General features: G+C 43.5%; 2 protein-coding genes and 1 long non-coding RNA gene across 8 annotated transcripts in view; 2 read left to right on the top strand and 1 right to left on the bottom strand.

Annotated features, from left to right (window-relative positions):
• CACHD1 (cache domain containing 1) overlaps positions 1-2,884 on the top strand; it is a gene marked incomplete at its 5' end in the record, with an annotated part of 94,330 nt that extends 91,446 nt beyond the window's left edge. For all 3 annotated transcript variants that reach the window (XM_084527665.1, XM_084527666.1, XM_084527667.1), the window contains one exon: positions 1,202-2,884. In XM_084527665.1, coding sequence (XP_084383791.1) covers positions 1,202-1,440 — 239 coding nt within the window. In that variant the 3' untranslated portion in view covers positions 1,441-2,884. The remainder of the gene's footprint in view (positions 1-1,201) is intronic.
• LOC311440587 lies at positions 1,489-13,174 on the bottom strand. Its single transcript, XR_014695477.1, has 2 exons — positions 12,972-13,174; positions 1,489-7,980 (listed from the first exon to the last, which is right to left on the bottom strand). It is a non-coding gene; the product is annotated as an uncharacterized lncRNA (long non-coding RNA).
• A 3,457-nt stretch (positions 13,175-16,631) lies between these two features.
• Positions 16,632-22,710, top strand: part of RAVER2 (ribonucleoprotein, PTB binding 2) — a 35,102-nt gene continuing 29,023 nt past the window's right edge. For 2 of the 4 annotated variants that reach the window (XM_084527672.1, XM_084527673.1), the window contains exon 1: positions 16,637-16,945. In XM_084527672.1, the coding sequence (XP_084383798.1) occupies positions 16,739-16,945 (207 nt within the window). In that variant the 5' untranslated portion in view covers positions 16,637-16,738. Of the gene's footprint in view, positions 16,946-22,710 lie in introns of all 4 variants that reach the window. The other 2 variants (XM_084527674.1, XM_084527675.1) reach the window with 2 other exon arrangements.

The following is a 22,710-nucleotide window of genomic DNA, read 5'->3' on the forward strand; positions in this document are numbered from 1 at the left end:
CTGCTTCTAGGTGGCTCAAGCCAAAAACTTGACATGCGCAGAAGCACGAGTAGTTCTTCAGCTCTTAGCCAAAGTTTTCTCGGAAGGATTATTATTCTAATTAAAGCAAGATCTTCAGAGAAGAAAACTTTTGTTTGCATTTCTGCATGTAGAAATACTGAGGTGTTTTTGTTGGGGACACTGCAAACTGGTTTTGAGTGGTAACAGCTGGTGTCAGTGGTAAATGCAAACCTCATAGTAACTACTAGCACCTGCTCCAAAAGAAAGGGGCAGGTCCAAAGGACCTGTTACAGGACAGCTTCCCCACTGCAAAAGCACAGTCTTGCAACAGCTAGCTGTTAGCTAACTCTCTAGTGATGTAATTTCCCTAGGATAACCCGGTTGAATGCAGTGCCTCCTCACTCACAAAGATGGCTAATCTGGTTTGTTTTTGTTTTAACTTCTCAGGCTTTGGTAGCAGGTTATTTTAGCCAAGGAAAAGCCTCAAGTTAATTGTGCTGTGTGTGCATGCTTATCTGGAAGAGTCAGAACTATTTGGCTTAATGGGACTGTGTGAAACACTCCCATGTGGATTCGGTAGATTTCTTCAACGGTGTAGAAAGATCACCAGCATTGAAAACATATGCTTGGTTTCTGCAAATAGACCACTAATAGGTGATAAGTGTTCTTTCACTTTTAAAAAATACAGTGTTGTGATTCAATATAATACAGCAAGATGATCTGAGTAAATTTGGTGCTTCCAGACACACAAGTTGGGGGTCCTTACTAGGAAAGGTGCAGCTTGATAGTAACAGAGGTAGTGGTAGTAGAGCCCCCTTACTTCTTGTCATTTTGTAAAATCCAAGTAATATTTTAAAAGATATCATCCCCGCCCCACACCCAAAAAACCTTCTACTATGTTTTGTTTTTAAATTCAGTGCTAGCCATTCTACCATAACAAACTGTCGAATGCACAGTTGGTTTTGCTGCTAGGTGTTGTACAGGCGATGGGTTCCAAGCATGGTGACAGGAGAAGGAGTGCATTTTGTAATTACAGGAGAAGGTGGGTTTTTGTCTTGTTTTCTTTTAATGGAGGCAGCTACTTTTTTATTCTCTAAAGCACCAGCTGTGCCTGGTTCCATGCAGGACGTGGCAGTCAGCGCTGTGGATGTTGACCTTTTAGTCTGCTCTGAATTCTCAGCCCTGCTGTTTTATGTTCCAGGCTACAGCACTATGAGTCCTCAGGAAGACAGTGAAAATCCTCCATGCAACAACGATCCGTTGTCAGCTGGTGTTGATGTTGGAAACCATGATGAAGACTTAGACCTGGATACCCCACCTCAAACAGCTGCCCTGCTGAGTCACAAGTTTCACCACTACCGTTTGCACCACCCAACTCTTCACCACAGCCACCATTTACAGGCCGCAGTCACGGTACACACTGTGGATGCAGAATGCTAATGAACAACAAAAGAAAGAAAACTGGTGAACAACGATCCATGCAGCACTGGGCAGCCTTGTTCTGTGCTTTTTACCAGGAACAATTTAGCTAACTTCCTGAGTAAATTGTTAGGCATAAAGCTTTACATTTTTATAAATGTAAGGTTGGCTCAGAACTGGAAGGGAAATGTGCTTGATGAATGGACCTGCCATAACATTTAATAAAACGGAGCAGGAGGCACATTAGACCTCCAAAAACAGGGATGCAAGTTTATACAGCAGCTGAAGCTTTGGAAGCCCTGTTATGCTGAGCCAAGAGAAGAGAGAGCTTAAAAGAGCCAGAGATGATTTGGTTTCCTTAACTGGAAGAGCAGAAAACTCTGCAGCTGACTAAAAAGGTGCCAGACAGAGAGGGCGGGGGAAAAGCCTGTCGGGTTCTCTGCAGTTTTTTTGCTTGTCGAAAGTTCGTTGCTCAGACAATTGCTGTATGGAACCTGGGACAATGCATCTCAAGATTTTTAAGTAAAGGATTATTTTTCTACTATTTATTGAACTTGAAACTCTGGGGGGAGGGAGAGGAGAAAACATGTTAGCAATTTTCAACAACTACCACATATATTCTCTGATGGTGAAGTGGTTCTTCTGAGGAAGACGTCTGTTTCTTATTAGCTGATATTCATCCACTGCCCCACTCTGCAAAAGGGAAAATGAAGAAGTAGTCTCTGACGTGTTTACATTATGAATGCTTTCTTCTCCACAATTGTTTTCTGTAAATTTTACAACCGGATTTACATTACAGTATTTTCTTCCTATTTGCAGAGGAGAAATCCTGTACTTTGTTACTAAAATTCTGAGAATTCTGCCCATAAATCTCTCCATCTTAACCTCTTTGGTCATCCTTAAAGGATTCCTTTTTTTAAAGTAACAAAGGGTTTATTTAGCTTTGGTTACCGGAGAATTCCAAATGAAATCTGTGCCATTTTTGTGTTTCTTTAGGAAACTGTCAGGATCAGAAGTAGGGATAAACCAGTGTTTTGTACAACATGGGTTACTGTGGAAGGTATCTTTTTGAAATCATAATTATAAGCTGCTGCTGTTTGTCTGGAATTTAACATTGCTTGGTAATTCAAACGAAGATTAATCAATCTGTCTACAACACAGGGCATCATAATTATAAATTAGTTTTAAATCACAGTGTTGTACTTTAGATTCACATTTTGTGATTACAGTGATATAAAAACATTCTTGCACTGTGCATATGATAAACATCCATTTATATGTAGTTTTTTTAAATCACTTGTTTTAATTAATATGGTACTTAATACTGTATTATGTAAAAAAAAAATTGGTTCTTAAACATTACGGTAAAATAACTATATGTGTGATACCAGGATACCCCTTTATACTATGTATAAATTTAAAATCTCTAGTGAAATAAACTGTATATAACGTATAGTTCTGTGGATAACTGGCTAGATTGATATTATTTGGTCTCAATTTCCTTTAATTTTCTGGCTGAATGAGTGCTGCAGCAGGAATGAAGCATTTTATCAGGTTCCTCTTGGTTTTATCTTGAAAGATCTAAGCTTTACATATAAATGACAGTACGATGTATGATTTAATTTTTTTTTCTTTTTTTAGCCTGTTATTGTTTGGGAATTGAATAATTTTGAAGTGGTCAGTGACTCTGTAGGCTCACCAAAGCTAATTGTTTATTTTTTCTTATGTGTTACTGCAAAGTCAGATGCATTGGATTTGTCATTCTGCTGTGTTTTGTGTAAGAGGGGGTTGTGTTTGTTTTTTTTTTTTCATTTGGTTGTTTTTTTTTTGCTGAGACAGCTGTACAAATCTATTAAGCACCATTTTATGTTTTCAAAGGGCTGAATCTGATGTCCTGTAACAGTTTATGGTTCAATCTGTAGACCCAACTTGCTAGAATCTCCAATTTTGAATCCAAAATGACGCTGGCTGTTGGGCAGTGCACAAAGTGGTTGTTTTTTCAGGTTTGACTTTTAAAATAAAATGGATTTTCTTAATGTCACTGCTTGGCCAAACAAAAACATGCACAGCTGAGAGGCAAAATTTGTCAGCATGAAGGGAAAATAACTTTCAATGTGGAAACTGTTGAACTATGTGTAAGTTTAATAGAAGTTTGTGTAAAACACCAAGCAAAATGCTTTGTTGATGCGTCCTAGTCCTGCAGCACTCATAAAGGTGATTTCATTAAGGTTCAGAGGTAAATGAGATTTGAAGTTCTAGCCAGGACTTTATCTGCTTGAATCCGTGAATGTAACAAAAGAAGGCTTTCAGCCAAAAGTTGTTGCTACGTGACAGAAGTGTCCCCGGAATTTACCGACTTGTAAAACAGAATTTAAATTTTATCTTGTCCATCTACATGTGAAAGAATCTCACTGTGCTGTGCAAGTTCTTGAAATCAAGTATTTTCTCCCCAGTAATAGTTTTTTTTTTAGGGCAAGCAACATTAGAATTGTTCTCTTGCATATAATATAACAAAAAATAAAGAAAAGTGCACCTTTGGCTAGATCTGCACTTGCCTGCCTGCTCTGATGCCAGTCTTAATTTACACCAGGTAAGTTATGGAGCACGTCCGTAGTGCAAAACAAATCATTGAGTCCCTATCTAATTAAATAAGAGTGTTCTCAGATTGTATTGAATACATTATTAACCTTGCAATGTCCATACCCAGCCACACGGGCATATTCTGTACTTTTTTTTTTAAGTGTAAGAAACCACAGTAGTTCAAAATGTTAGAAGGTAGTATGGAAACAAGCACATAAAGTGTAGAACACAATAGGTCAAAATACCTTTCTTAAAATCCAAGCAAAACCAAATTAATTACTTCCTTGACTAAAATACTGTTTCAGTGGAGAGATTGTGGTGGTGGTGGTGTTAGAATTATGTGCTGGGCAGAAAGTGTGTGCAGTGCTCTCTGCAGCCCTGCCAGAAATATATCTGTTATAACGTTGCTCTTTGAACAGCTATCAAAAAGTCCAAGCCATCAAAAGCCCTTTGCCTTTATCTTGCTTTTTATTTTACCTTTATTTTTTTATGAGCCGCATCTCATCGCTGTTTCATCGCTTTTGTTCTAGGACATACAGACTGTTCCTGATTCATGGGGTCTGGACAGCCTTGCTTACGCCTGAAGTAATGAGAAGAGACGAAGCTGTTGCTATTAAGGAGTAATTAAGGAAAAAATACACATCTAGAGGTGTATCAGGTCACAAATTCAAGTGCTGACAGCTAACCTTGTTACAAGAGGAATACATTTAACGCTGATAAAGACACTGCTGTTCATTGACGTAGTCAAGGTTTCTAAGAAGCTGCATGATAGCACCACCAGTTTTATTGCAGGCACTGCCGCCGTGGCCTTCCCTCCCCGTAATTATTTGATTGTGTTGACTGAGGAACAAAATGAGCAGTTATTTGCCTGACATGGATTTGTATCCTGTATCTTCCTTACCTATAACTGGTAGATATCATGGCCATTGTTTTTTTTTACTTGTTTCATTTCTGAAACGTAATTGTCTTATTTTCCTGTATGTTTTCCTTCATTCTTCCAGGTAAAAAAAAAAAAAGTTGAAGTTTTTTTTCTGAGATTACAATGAGTTTTGCCTTTGGTTTGCATTCACTAGAGATAAATAGACTTAATGCTGTCAGTCTGGGAGCACTGCAGTGTATTGACTTTTCCTATATGTAACAAGCAGGTTATCCATCTACAAAACCAGTTAGCCTGCATAGAGATGGAAGCTGTTCACGTGTTCAGAATACGCTGCTTCTAAATGAATTGAGACTCTTTTTTTAATTTGTTTACATTATTGTCTTGATAAAAATGTGATATGGAAAGAAGAGTATGTTACGTTTGGCTCACGAACACTTTATAAGGCCACTTACACCATGAAATATTATCTTTACCCTTGCCCTTTGCAATGAGAGAGGACAGGCAAGAATTCATCAGATGTTCACATGGGCAGTAGTTATGACTATAACTGGACAAAATGAGATCTCTCGCTTTCAAAGACTTTATTCTGTAAAGGAACCCAGAAATGGTGATGAGGAGGGAAAGTATATTTGTCAGAGCAGAATTTATCGCACAGCTGGCACCAAATAGGGAAGAGGGGAGAAAATAGGGTGCAAAAGTCCTGGGTCGAGTTAAGAGAGTGCAGGTAATCCAAAAGGCTGTATGCAAGTATAAAGATTAGTTTGCAGCATTTGGAGCTCTTACATACCAATTCCATTTGTTTTCCAAAAAAGAATCCCAGCTCTGGCTGGGATTTTCAAAGGAGCCTGCCCTAAGCATTCAACTCTTTTGTCATTCGGTGATGTTTGGAATATTAATCCCTCCAGCAGTTAATTTGGTAACTGTTAGTTTGTTTTTCTGTACAATGTCCCCTTTGCCATTGATCCTAACTATGAAAAAATAATAGAAATGTCAGTGTTTCACACTACTTATTTGCAGCGTGTCTCTGTGATGAGACGTAATTATTGTGTTTCCTTGATGTGCTCTGAACTGAGTCACAGAAGGACCTTGGCCCAGAAGGGCTTGTGTTCCTGAAGCCAAGGCTACAGTGGAATTCAGACACTCAAGTCCAAGAGTGAAGTCCTCCAAACCCTGCCTCGTTAGCAAAGTGCCAAACATAACTGGTATGTTGGCCAGTGCTTGCACAGAATTGCTGCCAGAAGAGCCTGATGCTTCCCTGCCCCTGCACGATTTACACTGCCTGCTTCGGATGGTGCTTTTCGAGGCTGGGGTACACAAAACCTCTGCCTGGGAACTCGAAGGAGCCTGAATTGGCAGGAATTTAGAGCATATCCAGCACGATGTGAAGAGCAGTTTCCCAAAGTGATTTACTGACTTTGCATAGCAGCCTGCACCAGGCAGAGGGTAAACCTCTTCTGTCTCTTCTGCAAACTTCCACAAGACTTTTCAGTGAATAGTTGATCTAGTAATATATTCAGGGGGAAAAAAGCATCCGAAGTACAAAAGGAAGAGTTTCCTTCAAATGATCAGATCTACTCTGCTTTAACCAAGGCACTTTTATGCCCATCAGAAAGTGACGGCTGATAGCAGTTAGCCATACTGGCGGCCTGAGTGGAGAAGTACAAACTTGGTGTCAGGCTGAATATTCATTAGGTCTGGAATTTTTACCTTCAGCTCAAAGACAAATCATAATGGCCTCATCTACATTCTGTGGAAAAAAAAATAACTTTTTATTCCTGGGCTGGCTTCATCAGTGGTAGCAGTAAATAGTGCTGCTCTAAGAAGGTGGGAGCCAGCAGTTACCATTATGTTTTGCTCTGTTTTTATTTTACGTTTTTATAGTTGACACTGGCAAAACCACCAGCTTCTTGGAGCACTGCCTGAAGAACTGCTCTCCACTGTTATTGCCACTAATGGAACAAAAATAATGATAGCAAGGAAGGGAGACTGTTGGCCAAAAAGCATAGTCCAGGAGCCTTTCTACCCCACCCTGCACCTGGCAGCGAAGTGTGAGGGCATGAGTACAACATCTGCTCTGCTGCTAAAGTGAGTAACCTCAGTCTCCTAATCCATCGAGCCAGCTCTTTTTACAAGCAGTGTGTCTGCATGAAAAAATGTGAAGAAAGAGGTATTGCCATGCCATACAAAAGCTCTTATAAAACTGGCAGGCTCTGCTCTGTAAGTGCAGGCAGCATAACAATGGGCTGGCCTTAGATTAGACTGCTAAGTATTTCCAGTTTGGTCAACATCGGTGGTTTTACTAATTTTAAAACTCTTCTGCCACACCTAGAGGTAATAAAAAGTCAGGCACTGAGATAGGTTGGCACTGAGAACAGCAGGAAACTGGGACCTTGGTCAGATTGTTTTTGTATACTTATTTTCAGTTTTCCAACTTTCTGACAGTTTTCAACATTTAATTAGCTTCTGGTATCAGTTCTCTTAGTGTACCGCATGTAGATCACACGCAACTGGGAGAGATTAAAGGCTGAGTAATTAAACTAGATAATCCCTGCAAAATAATATTAACCTCTCTAAGTGTGTTTATTTCATTTGCAGCTTAACTGAGGAAATCTCTCCAAGCAAGCCAAAACATGTTACTGTTCCAGCCCCTGCCAGGGAACCCAGATAACAGGAAGCGGATGGGTTTTTTTGCTCCCCATGAAAGCAGAATAAACACGGAGAAGTTAGTTTGACACTTTGGTGTGTTTATAGCAGAAAGTCATGTTGCATGACAGTTCCTATGGAAACCTTTTTATAACTGAATGGCAGAACACTTTAAACGCTCATAAATTTTTTAAGAACATGTTAGGAAAGTTTAGCTTGCGTTATATCCTCCATGCCAGTTTTCCATATTTAACAGGTTGCAGCATTCTTTAGGACAAAATGTTGTGGTGGTGGTTCAAGTCTCCAACCTCTACGAGCAGGGATAAATCACTGGCTGCTTTACCACATCAAAACAAACGGCTCATATGATGCCTGTTTCACTCTCAATACATACCAGCAATTCAGTCATTCATCTCGACGATTTTCTTCAAGTTTATAATTAGCCAGGTCTGTAGGGGCTGTAAGAGAGACGGTGTGGAGATGTACTCATTTACACGTACACTAGTGAATGCTTTAATTGGGTATTAGGATTGCACTACTTTTTAATGTGAAATGATTTCACGTTTTCCTGTGAATTATCAGCATTTGTTTCCAGTTCCTAGAAAACAGGTGCTTACAGAGAAGCTGAAGCAGAATGAGTCCAAACTATGGTTTGTAGCATATCAATAGGTCAGCCCATAAAAACACTCCAGGAACGAATGCTGGGTGGGCTGTACCTGCTTTTACTAGAAACCCAAAGAACATCACCTATTTTTATACTAAAATTGCCAAGATATACTTTCTGTCAATAAGCTGAATTTGAAATTGAGTCTGAATGAGGAAAAACAAAGCCTATGAAGGCAAGAGTGGTGATTTAAAGCAGGAGGAGAGTTGTTTTAGGAGGAGGTATTGCAGAGGTTCCAGCCTTCAGGGCCATTTATGGAAGAGGACTGGACTAACAGTTCCTTGATCCTACTGTCTTTCATTCTCCGTTATTATACAAGAAGCTGGATTTGTTTTGTGGCTTATTTTGAGTTTTACTATGCTTTTACTATCTTTAAATATAACCTTCACGGTGATTTGCTAATGATACGCATGAAGCAACAAAGGTTATAAATTCTACTGCAAAGACCATGATTCCGAAAATAGCCCATTACGCTCCCCGGCAGTGTAATGGTTTCCTCGGAACAGTTACTCGCTTTATAAGTTATAGTTCTTCCTTCTTTTATCTTTACTGTTTATTTGCAGACCACTGTTACAGAATGGAAACTGAGATGTTGCTAACCAGTTCTGTTACTGACTTAATCCATCATTCCTAACGCACTTAGGAGCAGTGTTATTACCAAGTTTAATAGCTATCAAGTCCCACTTAAAAAGAAAATGTTCAGCTGCAGGCAGAGTTACTCGGCGTGTTTTCGTGTCTGTGTGGAGGAATGTTTCAGGAGTGCAGAAACATCCCATTTTTGGTCATACACTGCAGTACCTGACAAATTCCTCTGAATGTGTGAGCTCCATATGGTACAGTCAAGGCACCCCAAGAGAAGCAGAGCAAAATACTGAAAATACTTGTTTGCTGTCTGCATCTCTGAACGAAGCATGTGGCTGCTGTGATCGCTGAGGCAATCTGTTGCCCATCTGGCATCTCTTAGACAAGAGATTGTCACAACTGGTGAGATGTGATTTGATGGACCTGAAGTCTGATCCTGTATTACTGCAATTCCTAAGTGCTCGGAGAACTAAACTTTAATCAAAATACCTCTGGTATTACAATGAGCTTAGCAGCTAATTGGGAAGACAGAATCACAGAATCACAGAATTTTCTAGGTTGGAAGAGACCTCAAGGTCATCGAGTCCAACCTCCAACCTAACGCTAACAGCCCTCCACTAAACCATATCCCTAAGCTCTACATCTAAGCGTCTTTTGAAGACTTCCAGGGATGGTGACTCCACCACTTCCCTGGGCAGCCTGTTCCAATGCCTCACAACCCTTTCTGTAAAGAAGTTCTTCCTAACATCTAACCTAAAACTCCCCTGGCTCAACTTAAGCCCATTCCCCCTCGTCCTGTCACCAGGCACGTGGGAGAACAGGCCAACCCCCACCTCTCTACAGCCTCCTTTAAGGTATCTGTAAAGAGCAATAAGGTCGCCCCTGAGCCTCCTCTTCTCCAGGCTGAACAAGCCCAGCTCCCTCAGCCGCTCCTCGTAGGACTTGTTCTCCAGGCCCCTCACCAGCTTCGTCGCCCTTCTCTGCACCCGCTCAAGCACCTCGATGTCCTTCTTGTAGCGAGGGGCCCAAAACTGAACACAGTACTCGAGGTGCGGCCTCACCAGAGCTGAGTACAGGGGGACGATCACCTCCCTAGCCCTGCTGGTCACGCTGTTCCTAATACAAGCCAGGATGCTGTTGGCCTTCTTGGCCACCTGAGCACACTGCTGGCTCATATTCAGCCGACTGTCCACCATCACTCCCAGGTCCTTCTCTGCCTGGCAGCTTTCCAACCATTCCTCTCCCAGCCTGTAGCTCTGCTTGGGGTTATTGCGCCCCAGGTGCAGGACCCGGCACTTGGCCTTGTTAAACTTCATGCAGTTGACCTCAGCCCATCGGTCCAGCCTATCCAGATCCTCCTGCAGAGCTTTCCTACCCTCAAGCAGATCGACACACGCACCTAACTTGGTGTCATCTGCGAACTTACTGAGGGTGCACTCGATGCCCTCGTCCAGATCATCGATGAAGATATTAAAGAGGACCGGCCCCAGCACCGAGCCCTGGGGGACGCCACTAGTGACTGGCCTCCAACTGGACTTGGCTCCATTCACCACGACTCTTTGGGCCCGGCTATCCAGCCAGTTTCTAACCCAACGAAGCGTGCGCCAGTCCAAGCCAAGAGCAGCCTGTTTCTTGATGAGAATGCTGTGGGAGACGGTGTCAAAAGCCTTGCTGAAGTCAAGGTAGACCACATCCACAGCCTTTCCCTCATCCACCCAGCGCGTCACTCTGTCATAGAAGGAGATCAGGTTCGTCAGGCATGACCTGCCTTTCATAAAGCCATGCTGACTGGGCCTGATCGCCTGCTTCCCCTTCAAGTGCTGCATGATGACTCTCAGGAGGATCTGCTCCATGAGCTTTCCTGGCACTGAGGTCAAACTGACAGGCCTGTAGTTTCCTGGGTCTGCCCTCCGGCCCTTCTTGTAGATGGGCGTCACGTTTGCTAGCCGCCAGTCGATTGGGACCTCCCCCGATAGCCAGGACTGTTGATAAATGATGGACAGCGGCTTGGCCAGCTCCTCTGCCAGTTCCCTCAGTACCCTTGGGTGGATCCCATCTGGCCCCATCGACTTGTGCACATCTAAGTGCCGTAGCAGGTCACCAACCAGTTCTTCATGGATAATGAGGGCCACATCCTGCTCCCCATCCCCTTCCACCAGCTCAGGGTACTGGGTATCCAGAGAACATCCGGTATTGCCGCTAAAGACTGAGGCAAAGAAGGCATTGAGCACCTCCGCCTTTTCCTCATCTCTTGTAACTAAGTTTCCCCCCGCATCCAGTAAAGGATGGAGATTCTCCTTAGTCCTCCTTTTTGTGTTGATGTATTTATAGAAACGTTTTTTGTTATCTTTAACGGCAGTAGCCAGATTGAGCTCCAGATGAGCTTTGGCCTTCCTAATTTTGTCCCTGCACAGCCTCGCTACTTCTTTAAAGTCCTCCTTAGTGGCCTGCCCACTTTTCCAAAGCTTATAAACCCTCTTTTTCCTCCTAAGATCAAGCCACAATTCTCTGTTGAGCCAGGCCGGTCTTCTTCCCCGCCAGCTCGTCTTTGGGCACGTGGGAACAGACCGTTCCTGCGCCATTAAGACTTCCCTCTTGAAGAGCGCCCAGCCTTCCTGGACCCCTCTGCCCTTCAGAACCGCCTCCCAAGGGACTCCACCAACCAGTGTCCTGAGCAGCTCAAAGTCAGCCCTCCGAAAGTCCAATACAGCGGTTTTACTGGTCCCCTTCCTGGCCTCGCCAAGAATAGAGAACTCCACCATTGCGTGGTCACTCTGCCCTAGACAGCTCCCGACGATCACGTCCTCCACCAGTCCTTCTCTGTTTGTGAAGAGAAGGTCTAGCGGGGCACCTCCCCTGGTAGGCTCACTAACCAGCTGTGTCAGGAAGCTATCTTAAAGACTGACCATGTCATAATACTTGTCTCAACAAAATTGCAGTCTAGACATGCTGAGTTACCCTAATGGTGAACTGGTGAATGAATTGTACAGGTGATATAAGTGAAGCTCGAAACAATGCTGCAGGGGAGTGTGATGAAGTTTTTGCCTCATCACAACACTGACAGTACCAGTTGCTTGATGTGCTAAGTTGGTAATTTGATAAGAAATTTCATTTGTTGCTTAATGAACCACACAGTTACTGTGGGACAATGATACACTGAGAATGCTGAATGTATTCAAATTTGTTAGGAAAAGGGTGAAAGGAACTCCTTGGGGCACCTCTGGTGTGTGTTGGAGGTAACTTGGACGTGAGATGAACACGTTGATTGAGTGCCTTCGTGATCGTGGCTGAACTAATTAATATTGTTGACATTCAAATCTACATCTTTGGGTTTCAAAATTGTAGTTTCCTAAAGAAACAAAAGGACTATCTAGAGGTTGAAACCATGGGGGTAATATAGACTAGAGAGAACAGCATTGTTTACACTTTGCTTACGTGAAATGGTTCTAGCAATCATGGATTTTAATGGACGCTGGAATTTGCAGCAACTGATGGATTCCAGACCCTTGTTGCAGGAAAATTATCGTTTCAGGTTTTGGAAGACTGTTTGTATTTCTCTTTCGTATAAGAAACCAACTTTCCAAACAGCTTACGGAAACATTCCCAGTATAACCTATTCTTGAGAACCTAGCAGATATTAAAACTTCAGCTTTTATTTTATCTGCAGACATCTGAACCTGTTTGTACATTTGAACATGGACGCTTACATCTGAATGCAGCCGTAATTCAGAAAGGATGTGTGTGCCACAATTCTCTTTTAATGCTCTCGTCCCTTAATAAGTAAATAAAAGGCTTGTGTTTCTTAAAAGCTATAAAAGCATGGGTAAGTTAATTTTCAGCTTAGAAGAGCTACAAAAGCAACTCCTGTGGAAAGGTACACTATTCTTAATTAACAAGGAATTTAGTGAGCTACAAATAAATTACTGCAAAGTGGTTTATCTCTAATAGCATCAAGCTAGCAACCAATGTTATGCTTGCAGATCACTCTACTTTTCCAGTATTTAGGGGTTTTTTGCTTATGCAGCAAACTTGAAACCAAATGGAAGTTCCCTAGCAAACTGAGGACTTTTTAGAGTGCAAAACAACACGTAGGGCTTTGATTTGAAAGCAACAGAAAGTAACTGTACTCATACAAACATTTGCATACATGTAGAAGGATGATCTGTAATCAACAGCAGGAAATTCTTTAGGGAAAATACGTACATGCATCCTCTGCTGAGTACAGCTGTATTGGTGGAGGCTCTTACCACTTGCATTTCATCGTGGGTTGCTCAGCACCACCCTCCTGAAGAGGTTTCTTGGTCATATGGATGCAGCAGCACAGAGGCTCGTGAGAGGGTTCCTGTGGTGGTTTTACCGTGCTGGGCAGCTAAACGCCACAACCGTGCTCTCACTCCCTCTCCTTAGATGAGGAGGGAAAGAAGTAAAGTAAAGAATAACTCACGGGGTTGAGATAAGGATAGCTTAATTAAAGGGAAAAAATAATAATTATTAAGGAGAGATTATTAACTAAACAATTTAACTAAAAGGGGAAAAAAAGGGAGAGGGGGAAAGGGGAAAAAAAAATAAAGGCTTTGTAGAAACTCAGAGGAAAGAAATTACTCTCTACTTCCCACAAATGAGTGATGATTGACGTCTTTGAAGCAGGGCCTCAACGCACGTAGCCAGTGTTTGGGAGAAGGACCAACGTTTTCCCAACAAGAGCCCACCCCTCCCCTCTTCTTCCTGTTTCCACCTTTTATTGCTGAGTGTGACACCACATGGTATGGAATAGCCTTTGGTTGCTTTAGGTCAGCTGCCCTGGGGATGTTTCATGTCAGCTCTCACGGCAAGGGTTAGCAAGGACTGGTAAAGCTTGCAGTGTGTTTTCTGTGCTAGCAGTTATAGAGAGCAAAGCTGAGAGCTACGATGGCTGATCTGAAGAGGCAGCAGCCAAAATCCACTCTGGACAGTAACCTGTGACACCCACCTGGCCTTTTGGCACTTATGGCAGAAACTATATGGTGAAATGGGAGGATTCCCGAGGGCAGAAGATTAACTTGTGAAATAAGATAATTGCGTATCTAATACATTGATATTTCTGTGGAGATTCAGAGGAGGCTGAGCTGTTGGTTTGCACCATCTCTATTGTGTTAACGTACCCACGGGTGCTCTGTTGGGGCACCAAAGGACCTGGGTGTTTTACTTACTTCGATTGTTTTACATCAAATACCATCTTAATTCTCCAGGCACCTGTTGGATGGTGTATTGTAGTTCAAAACAGGCATGATATTTCTGTTCAAAAAGGAGTATTTTCTTGGGTCAAACTGGTTGTTGCTGCTGGTGCGTGTTTAGCTGATTTTGGCTGTCACATAAGGTGCTGCACGGTTTCCTTTCCTGTCCCTTTTCGTGGACCATCTCCATGGACGATGGCAACATCTTCAAACTTTTCTGCTCTCATCCTGCAGCACTTCATAGCAGCCTTGTAGTGCAGGCAGCTCCGTAGCCTACCTGTGCAATGCGAACTGCCTGCATACAGAATGAACTGTGAGCACTGCAAGGAAAAGAAAAAAAAAAAAAAAGTGAACATTTTTAGCTGTAAAATGTGGTCTTTTAAATATGTATTTCTAGGTAAGAAAAATGCTTGCTTTTCCTTGGAGCTATTCAGAACTAATAGTGCAGTAGGTTTATTTTTGCCATTAGAACTACTAACTTCTGAAATACTTCTGGCAGTGCACTTTTGACTTGCATTCAGGTACACCTGCAGCCTATCAAAAAACAAAAAAAAAAAAGCCAGACAACTTTTGAGAAGGTAATCATTGTAGGTAGGATTAATTATCAGTAACGCACAGGTGATTCAGTGTGCCCACATTCAAGAATTAATGGGATAATTAATTACTCTATTCAGCTTCACTAAGCTGTGTAATGTTTGAGCAGAACCATAATTTATACTCCGGTTGCTTAATCTGGCAGGTGTTTCTGAGGAGGTAGTTACGTGTTGCAGTATTCTTAGCAAAGTGATTCAACAATTTATATCGCATAATTTACGATATGACTTGGAAATGTTTTCAGAAGACGGTATCACGTCTTTAATTTCAGAGCTTGACCTGAAAATCAATTTGTAAACACTTACTAACAGCCTTTTCAGTCGTTACTTTCTTTATTTTATTTTTTTAAAATCTTTTGCAAGGGTAATTTTATAGTACTATTAATAATTAATACATCCATAGGCATAAGAAACGTATACTTCAGCTTATACTCATCAGCCTCACCTGATTCTGTAGATCAGTTCTCACACTAATAATGTGTTAAAATATTTTTTCCTGTTTTGTGGTTTAAGTATGAAGGCTAAGCTAATGTTGTTCAGACAGGCTGAATCTGGCAGCTCTAAAACGCTTCCATGGTAAATACATGAACTGTTTATAACTGTTCTTCGTGCTTTGGATTTCCAACAATTGGTTAAACATAATGCAGATGTGGAAGGAAAAGGAACACTACCTGTTTAAAGAAATCAGGGAAAAGGAAACTCTTGACAGAAGCTTTTTAGCTCTGACCATTTCTTTTGTCAGCAACAACACCAAAAGAAAAAGAAAAAGAAAAAGAAAAGAAAAAAAAAAAAAAAAAAAGCCTGAGTGTTGATTGCTCGGTAGTTTTAAAATTAATTTTTAAAAGTAATGAAGGTCCTATATTCTTTGTAGTCTTAACTTGCAAGCTTTGGCTTAGACCAAAGCAAATTTCTAAAATCACTATAGGTATTTGCCAGGTTTTTGTTTCCTGTAGCTGGTAATCCAGTCTGTAAAATGGCACATCAAACTTAGGAAAATCTAATTCTGGATGAAATTCTTCTCTGATAAGGATGTGTTCATGCATACCCATTTCGACTCAAAGCATGTTTCAAATTTCCTTTTTAAGACTACTGTTTTTCAGTTTGGATTTTCAGGTTTGGAGATTTTCTTTTGCTCTTTGTGGTCAGGCTCGTATCTAAAAATGGGTACAACTATTTAAATTATTCTTCATTCATTTATAGCTACGATGACAACGTTAAACAGCTAAATTTATTGCATTGTAAATGGCATTGCAAGTAACTATTATGGAGAAATTAGGTTTCCAAGAAAACACATTTTTTTTTTGATGCACCAACTAAGACCATGAACTGTTTTTAAAGATGGAGGCTTCATAGAGGGAAAACCTTCTGTTAGGGTGACCTCCAGAGCTGCTTTCCTCCAGGAGGGATGTTGCCCTTGGCTTCTTTGTGTGCCCGCTGCCCTCTCTGTGCCTGCATGGCCCTCATCACAGCGTGCCTTGCCACAAGAGGGTGACTTCTGTGCCACAAGCGTGGCGCCCAGGGTTTGGTTTACCCATTTGGATGTTCTGTAATTTGTTTGGTATGCTTCTGATGAAGAACAAAATTAGAAAGAGATCATCTTGGGCTAGCGCGCCCGCTACCCCTCTACCCACTGATGGAGAACTTGGGCCCATCCAACATCTGCTTTATTTTGCTGTTGCCCTGCAGTTCGGTGCCAAAGGCAGAGTTGGATTGAAGGAAGATAGCAGCAGAGGGACTTTGGGGTGATGAACCCATGGAGGCAAGGACGAGCCCTTTTGTGCCAGGGCTATTGTTCAGACCTCGGGGGCTCTTGGGGGCTTCCCCAGCACCCCAGGAGTGTTCACATCCATCCCCAAACCCTGCCTCAGAGGAGTTAATGGGGGAAACAAACGCTGCTCGGGGGGGCTCGCGCTCTGAGGCGAGCTCCTTCAGCTTCGCCCCTCACGGGGCTGCCCCTCACGGGTGCTCCGCCGCTCTCGGCCTCCCCCAGCGGGGGCAGGGCGAAGGCAGTCGGGGCGGATCCCGGCCGGGCCGGGGGCGGGCAGCACGGCGGGGGCTGGCGGGGCCGCCGGGGCCCCACCGGCGGCCGTGCCCCGCGGCTCCCCCGCCGCCCTCCCAGCGCCGCGGCGGCTCCCCCTCAGCTCGGGCCGGGCGGCGCTGCAAGATGGCGGCGGCAGCCGAGCGCGGAGCGGAGCTGCCCGCGGAGGAGGCGCCGCCGCCGCCGCCGCTGCTGCCCCCATTGCCGCGGGGGGCTCGGCCGCCGCCCCCCAGCCCCGAGGAGGTGGCGAGGCGCTTGGCCAGCACCCGGAGGGAGCTGAGCAACAGGCGCAAGATCCTGCTGAGGAACCTGCCGGCCGAGAGCAGCAGCCAGGTGCGGCTGGGAGAAGGGGGGGTGCGATGGGAGCTGCTCCCCCGAGGGGGGGGGGGTGGCCGTGAGGGAGGCTCGGGGCTGCCTCGTCGCGGCTCTGTCGCGACCGAGGGGAGCCCCGGTTGCTCCTCCCGGGCTTTGTTACCGCTGGAGGCGGCCCCGCTCTGCATCCCCTCTGAGGGGGCTCCGGGGCAGCTTGGTTTAATCGCTTTGTCGGGTTTTGGGGCACCTGCAGGGCTGTGGGGTCGCTGGGTTCGTGCACAAGGTGAAACCTGGGGTTAGGGCTTTTGTTCCGAGCCGCTCCCCGCGTCCCTTCCCTTTCCTTCCCCGAGCGCGAGGAATTTGGTTGCCCGCGGGGAGGTGCAGCGAGGACTCTTCTCGGCAGCTCCCAAAGGGCCGCTCATTTTGGGGAGAAAATGCCAAAGATCCGCGTAACTCGACCCACAGCGTGCTCACCGCCATGCCTGCGTGCCGGGTGCCTTCGGTCTGCGTGGCCGTAGGTGCTCACCCACTCAGAAAGGATGATTTCGCCGTGATCCGAGGTGGTGTTTTACTTGCAGAGCCTCGCTGCCATGTGTGGTGACCTCGCGAGCTCATCGATAACAAGTTCTCGCTAACTCACGACTTGGAAAACCTCTCTTATCCTCATCTTCTCTTCAAGAAGCTGCCAAGCACGGCTGCTGGCACAGGGGCTTGCTGCTGTATCCCCAGCTGCTTGCTGCTCCTGCCTGGCACGGCATCGCTGTCAGACACCCACGCGGGTGCACGACTCCCTCTTGTTCCACACAGCAGGTGCTTCGTGAATTCACCTCAGTTCGCCAGTGATCTGGTTAAAAACACGGCTCATGAGCACCGAAACCATCAACTTTGATGCTGCTTGGTCAGACAAAGACTGCTGTGAGGAAGCGTTAGCGTGAAGGTCCAATTTGGCAACCATGCAGCACTGTGGGAGTTTGCCATTTTGTTTTGGCGACTTAAAAGTAGCACTTCGGTGGCTTTCTCTCCATACATGAAGCTCTAACATTCCCCTGCTGCTAGGCTGGAAGCGGCACCATCACATCCAGATTCTGAATTACACTTGGAAAAGGTGCCAGTGTGATTTTTAACATCATCGAGCTGTTGGTGTTCATGTGTATAGGCAGAATATTCCTGCTGTAGAGAGGAAGTTTATGTCCTGGAGCAGTTTTGGAAAGGAGAAGTATGTTTGTGGTCAGGCACGTTAAGTACACCTTTGTACTTGGCTGTCATCTATTTCCAAACATTACCATGAAGCTTACCGGTTCTTGAATCAAACTAATACCCTCGGTAAACCGTGCAGAGGTGTTCTCTCTGCTGTTTTCTTCTTGAAATGATTGCTTAGACAAGTAAAATCAGGTAACGTATTGCTCCCCTGGCCAGTTTATTCTCTAAGAAGAAAGAGGTGAACATCACGAGAATGCAAAGTCTTCCAGAATAGGATTTCATAAACATTTTCCTTTGCCAATTATAGCTACATATTAACTTATTTATTTGTTATCGGAGTTACAATCTTCTGTTACCTTTAGAGGTTTCTGACAGAGAAGCAGAGTACTGAAGATCTGTTGTCTCAGAAACCAAACAAACAGATCTGGAAGTGTCAGAAGCCTTCAGCACTTCAGGTGCTGGGTGGCTGTAACAAGGGGGCAAAGGTAACCCACGCTGGAATCTTGATAAGTGGGGTTTCCCTCAAAATGCATTTGACAACACCTGTACTGCTAAGGGAATCCAGAGCCTGTTTTCAGGAGGAAGGGCAGTCTGGAGAACGCGTTTTGCAGTCTGTTGAGCCAAGGAAATCAGCATTCCCTTTGGGACGTTTTTCATCAAGTGTCAGTATGTAATAGATCTGATGGGAGAACAAATGAAGTTAGAATTAACCCAAGAATATTCTTTCTGCTTTGGCTTTTATAGCTCCGTTTGCAAATACGTACTTGCAGGATTAATACTGCTACAAGCAATTCTCTTGCTGCAGCCGTAGAGAAAGGTATTTTTGCAACAGACCTGTGGTAAGCGTTTTTATTACCACCTTCACCGTTCTTGCAAGCAAAGTCTCCACTTAGTGTTCAGCTGGCAAATTACTCAACTTGGTAGCGCCCTGTCGCAGTGAAGCCTTCCAGGCGTCCCGGCGAGTGCCCACGTGCGTCCCCCTCCGATTCCTCCATCGCGGCGCCTGAACCACACACGCCATCAACCACGGGGCTCAGCAGCCTGATGCATTAGTGTTGTCACCTCTCTGGGGCTCAGATGTAGCACGTGGAGAGCCGTGCAGCTATATCCATGCTACTTTTTAGGTTGCTGCAACTATAAAATTAGATAGAAATGCACTTTTATCGGGCTGACTGACTTCTGTCTGTTGGGTTGGTGCTGTCAGTAAAACAACTTGCCAAAACATCTCTTGTCTTAACTAATGTTTTCCTCCCTCCCTCAATCAAGTGGTTATCACTGCAGCTATATGAAAGCTAAGTCAAAAACCTGTTCAGTTGGCCATCGTGTTCCTTGTGGAGCTTACCTGCTCACGTCAAGGATGTTGCGCTGTGTACCGGCCTTTGGGTACAAGATGTGCTTTCCAAACCAGAGTCCTCTCTCTTCCTGAAGCCCTTGCAGGGCATACTCTGCTGCCTTCTATTTCTTCTTGCAGTAGTGGGGCAGTGCTGTCATCAGTTTGTATCTCCATTAGTATGAAGGGCGTTAGGCAGGATCCAAGGAATCCTAGCAGGGCAGTGCTGTGTGATGTTCCATGGTAAGACAGGCAAGATCGTCCCACTGCTGTCTGTCTTCTTGAAATGTCAGCCAGTGGATCTGTCCTTCTTAGCATCAATATCATCTGATGCAATGTTGTGGTAAGACTGATATTTGTATCGAGGATCTTTGTAAAGAGACAAAGCTTGGTTGTGGTTGTTTGTTTCACTCTGGTCAATGTTTGGTAATCAATCGGCAATCCCACACTTGGATGTCTCTTGCAATTGCCTTGTGCCAGTGCCTCCCTGGTGAGTTGGTTAATACGTTTCAGTAGCAAAGAACACAGTTGCATATGATGTTGAAAATGCAGTGTTGAAAATTAGGTATCGCAGATTGAAGGCTCCTGGAACTGTCATAAAGCTGCTCCGAGAGCCCTGGGAGGCAGGAGGACTTCTGGGGGGAGGTTGGGAGGGAAGGAAGTGATAACAACTCTCTGTCACTGAAAGAGTTATCAATAACTTCCGATGTGTAAGTGAGGTTGGTACCATACTAAACCGGGGAAGTTTTATTTTGTTGGAGTATCATATGGCAAATGAGCTTATGTGTGTTTGGGTGGTTTTTTTTTGCAATTATCCCAACAGATTAGAAGAATTGTTTTTGATTTCCCCAAGTCATTCATTTTTCAGAGTTAGTGGTTTGTCATCTCTGTCTGATGAATTTCCATAGGAGCTGTAGCTCACAAATGCGATGAAAGACAGCAGTCTGGTTCTCTGGCATACCAGTTAGGATCTCATGGAGTTGTTTTTAGAAGCAGTAGGACTTGGATTCTCTTTCTTGCTAATCGTTGCTTGGATTTTTAGCAAAATCTCCAGTCTTCACTGCTAAGATCCGATGACTAACAAGGGCTGTTCACTTTTTGATAAGGAACCTGTGGTGTAGAAGGTGTGCTTGTTTTCAATAAGCTTTTTTTTTCTGCCCCTTATCATCTTTGAAAGCAACTGTATTATTGTCACAGGTCTGCTTTTCTCCTTCAATATCTGAGACTAGAAAATGAAGGGAATGTTCTACTTAAATGTAGGTCATAAAGTAAATTAGGGATGATTAATTATTTTAATGCCCTGTAGTTCTTCTGTGGTGTGACAAATTCTAAAGAAAGATGAAACATTTAGGTATTCGTAGGAAACTGGTGCAATTCACCCAGAACAGGGATTTATTTTGTGTTTGGGGGCCTCGTGTGCATCTCCAGGTTTTTCACCGATATTTGTTCCTGATTAAAAAAAAAAAAACAAAAAAACTTAAAATTATGCTATTTCAGTGGTTTTCTTCTTTCTATCCTGATTACCCACAGCTTTTCCATGTTCCTTTTTAATCAAAAACCTTTAATGAACTGTGGTGATTTAAGGAAATGCTCTTTCCCAATCTGTTGTATGCCGGACTTTTAAGTGGAAGGGGCCTTTGTGTTTCAGATTGTCCTCTGTCACACTGACTGCACATGAAAGGCTTATTGGCCGGATAGCGAGCAGCCCTCATGCCTTAGGATGTACATGCTTTTTGATTTTCTTTATTGCTTTTCTGTTGTTTTGTGCTCTTCCTCTCTGACATTACCTCCACAATGTCTTTGTCATCTTTCATTTAGCTTCCATACAACCTGGCATACCCAGGATGATGAAATTAGTTTCCAATCCCGTAGTCTTCCTCTTTTCAACACACTAATGCAACTTTGGAAGACCAGAGAATTACCTTTTTCATTCCCATTACAATTCTGCTAAGAAATTGCTCTTCTTCTGTCTTAGTGACAATATTTTCTAAAATTATTGTATGAGTGATCTTGGGAGGGTATGGTTTTACAAATGTGGAAGTCAGTTCTCAAACAAAAAGATACCATTGTTTCAGCATGCCCTAAAGACAGCTTATGGCCTAGAATCCCAGGCTAGGTTTTATTTCCAGTTCCACAGTTTGTGACCCTGGGGCAGTGCCGAAGGAACATGCTGAGCAGAAGACTCAGGGCTCACCTCTGTCCTCCCTGGATGCCAGGTAAAGATCTGCTGCACGTCCTGGGCTTGATCCTACAGCCATCGCTCACAAAAGAAGAATTTTCTTTAAAACAATTTAAAAACTGGAGAGTTTTTCACAGAAGAGAACATAGGTCACCATGAGTTTATACGTGCAGCCTGCATGGTGAGCCCAATCTTTGTCTGCACCCGTGCTTGTTCGGAGCAAAGGAGGCTTCATCTGGCAGTCGATGCCCAAGTGGTGAAAATCTGGGGATTTCCTACCTCAGGAGTCACTAGCAGACAGAGGATGTTTAAAATTACACCTAGCACCAGTCCTTGCATGCTGTTCTCCAACTCTTGGTGCTGTGCACTGCACTTCTTACTCTCCAGCAGGTTCTCTGTGATTTTTCCTCAATAACAGATAATTATTTTAAAGCGTGTTGCGGCTCTCTTGCTTAAAACTTTTTCTTTATTTTTTTTTAATTTTCCACAACAGACTTTATGTATCTGTCGTGAAGTCTGTGTGGCATTACATCTAGAGAGAGAAAAATACTTGGTTTTGGGGTGCTGTACTCTTTTATATAGTTTGTTGATCCAGGTGATGACTAAATATTTTTTTTTTTCTTCTGCTGTTAGGTCACCTGGTGTGACCAGGTGATTTTAATATAATTAATAGCTGAGCTTTATTGATGTGGTATGTAGGGCAAATGTGCCTGCTAATGACTCATGTTGATGTTCAAAAAAAAAATAAAAAATCCAGGTCATAAAGCATAAAGACAGATTGTCTCTGAGGAAGGCATCCTTTCCCTTTGAGAGAAGCAAATTTCAAATTGATAATATGTGGTAAAAACTCACGCTGACACTTCTCTACCCAAGACAAGACAGGACAGGCCAAGAATTAAAGTATTTCAAGACAACGTTTCTTGTGACAGTAAATAATACATTTTGGAAGGGTGTCCAGCCCATATTTACTTGTACTTTCTCTTAACTCCTCTTGAATATATTTGGTTTTTCTTTTCCTGCCCATCCTTGAGTATGAATGGATTACTGTCTGGTTAAGATTTTAATTTTTACTAATGC

Source organism: Aythya ferina (genome assembly GCF_964211825.1).
Source record: "Aythya ferina genome assembly, chromosome: 8".
Classification (NCBI taxonomy): domain Eukaryota; kingdom Metazoa; phylum Chordata; class Aves; order Anseriformes; family Anatidae; genus Aythya; species Aythya ferina.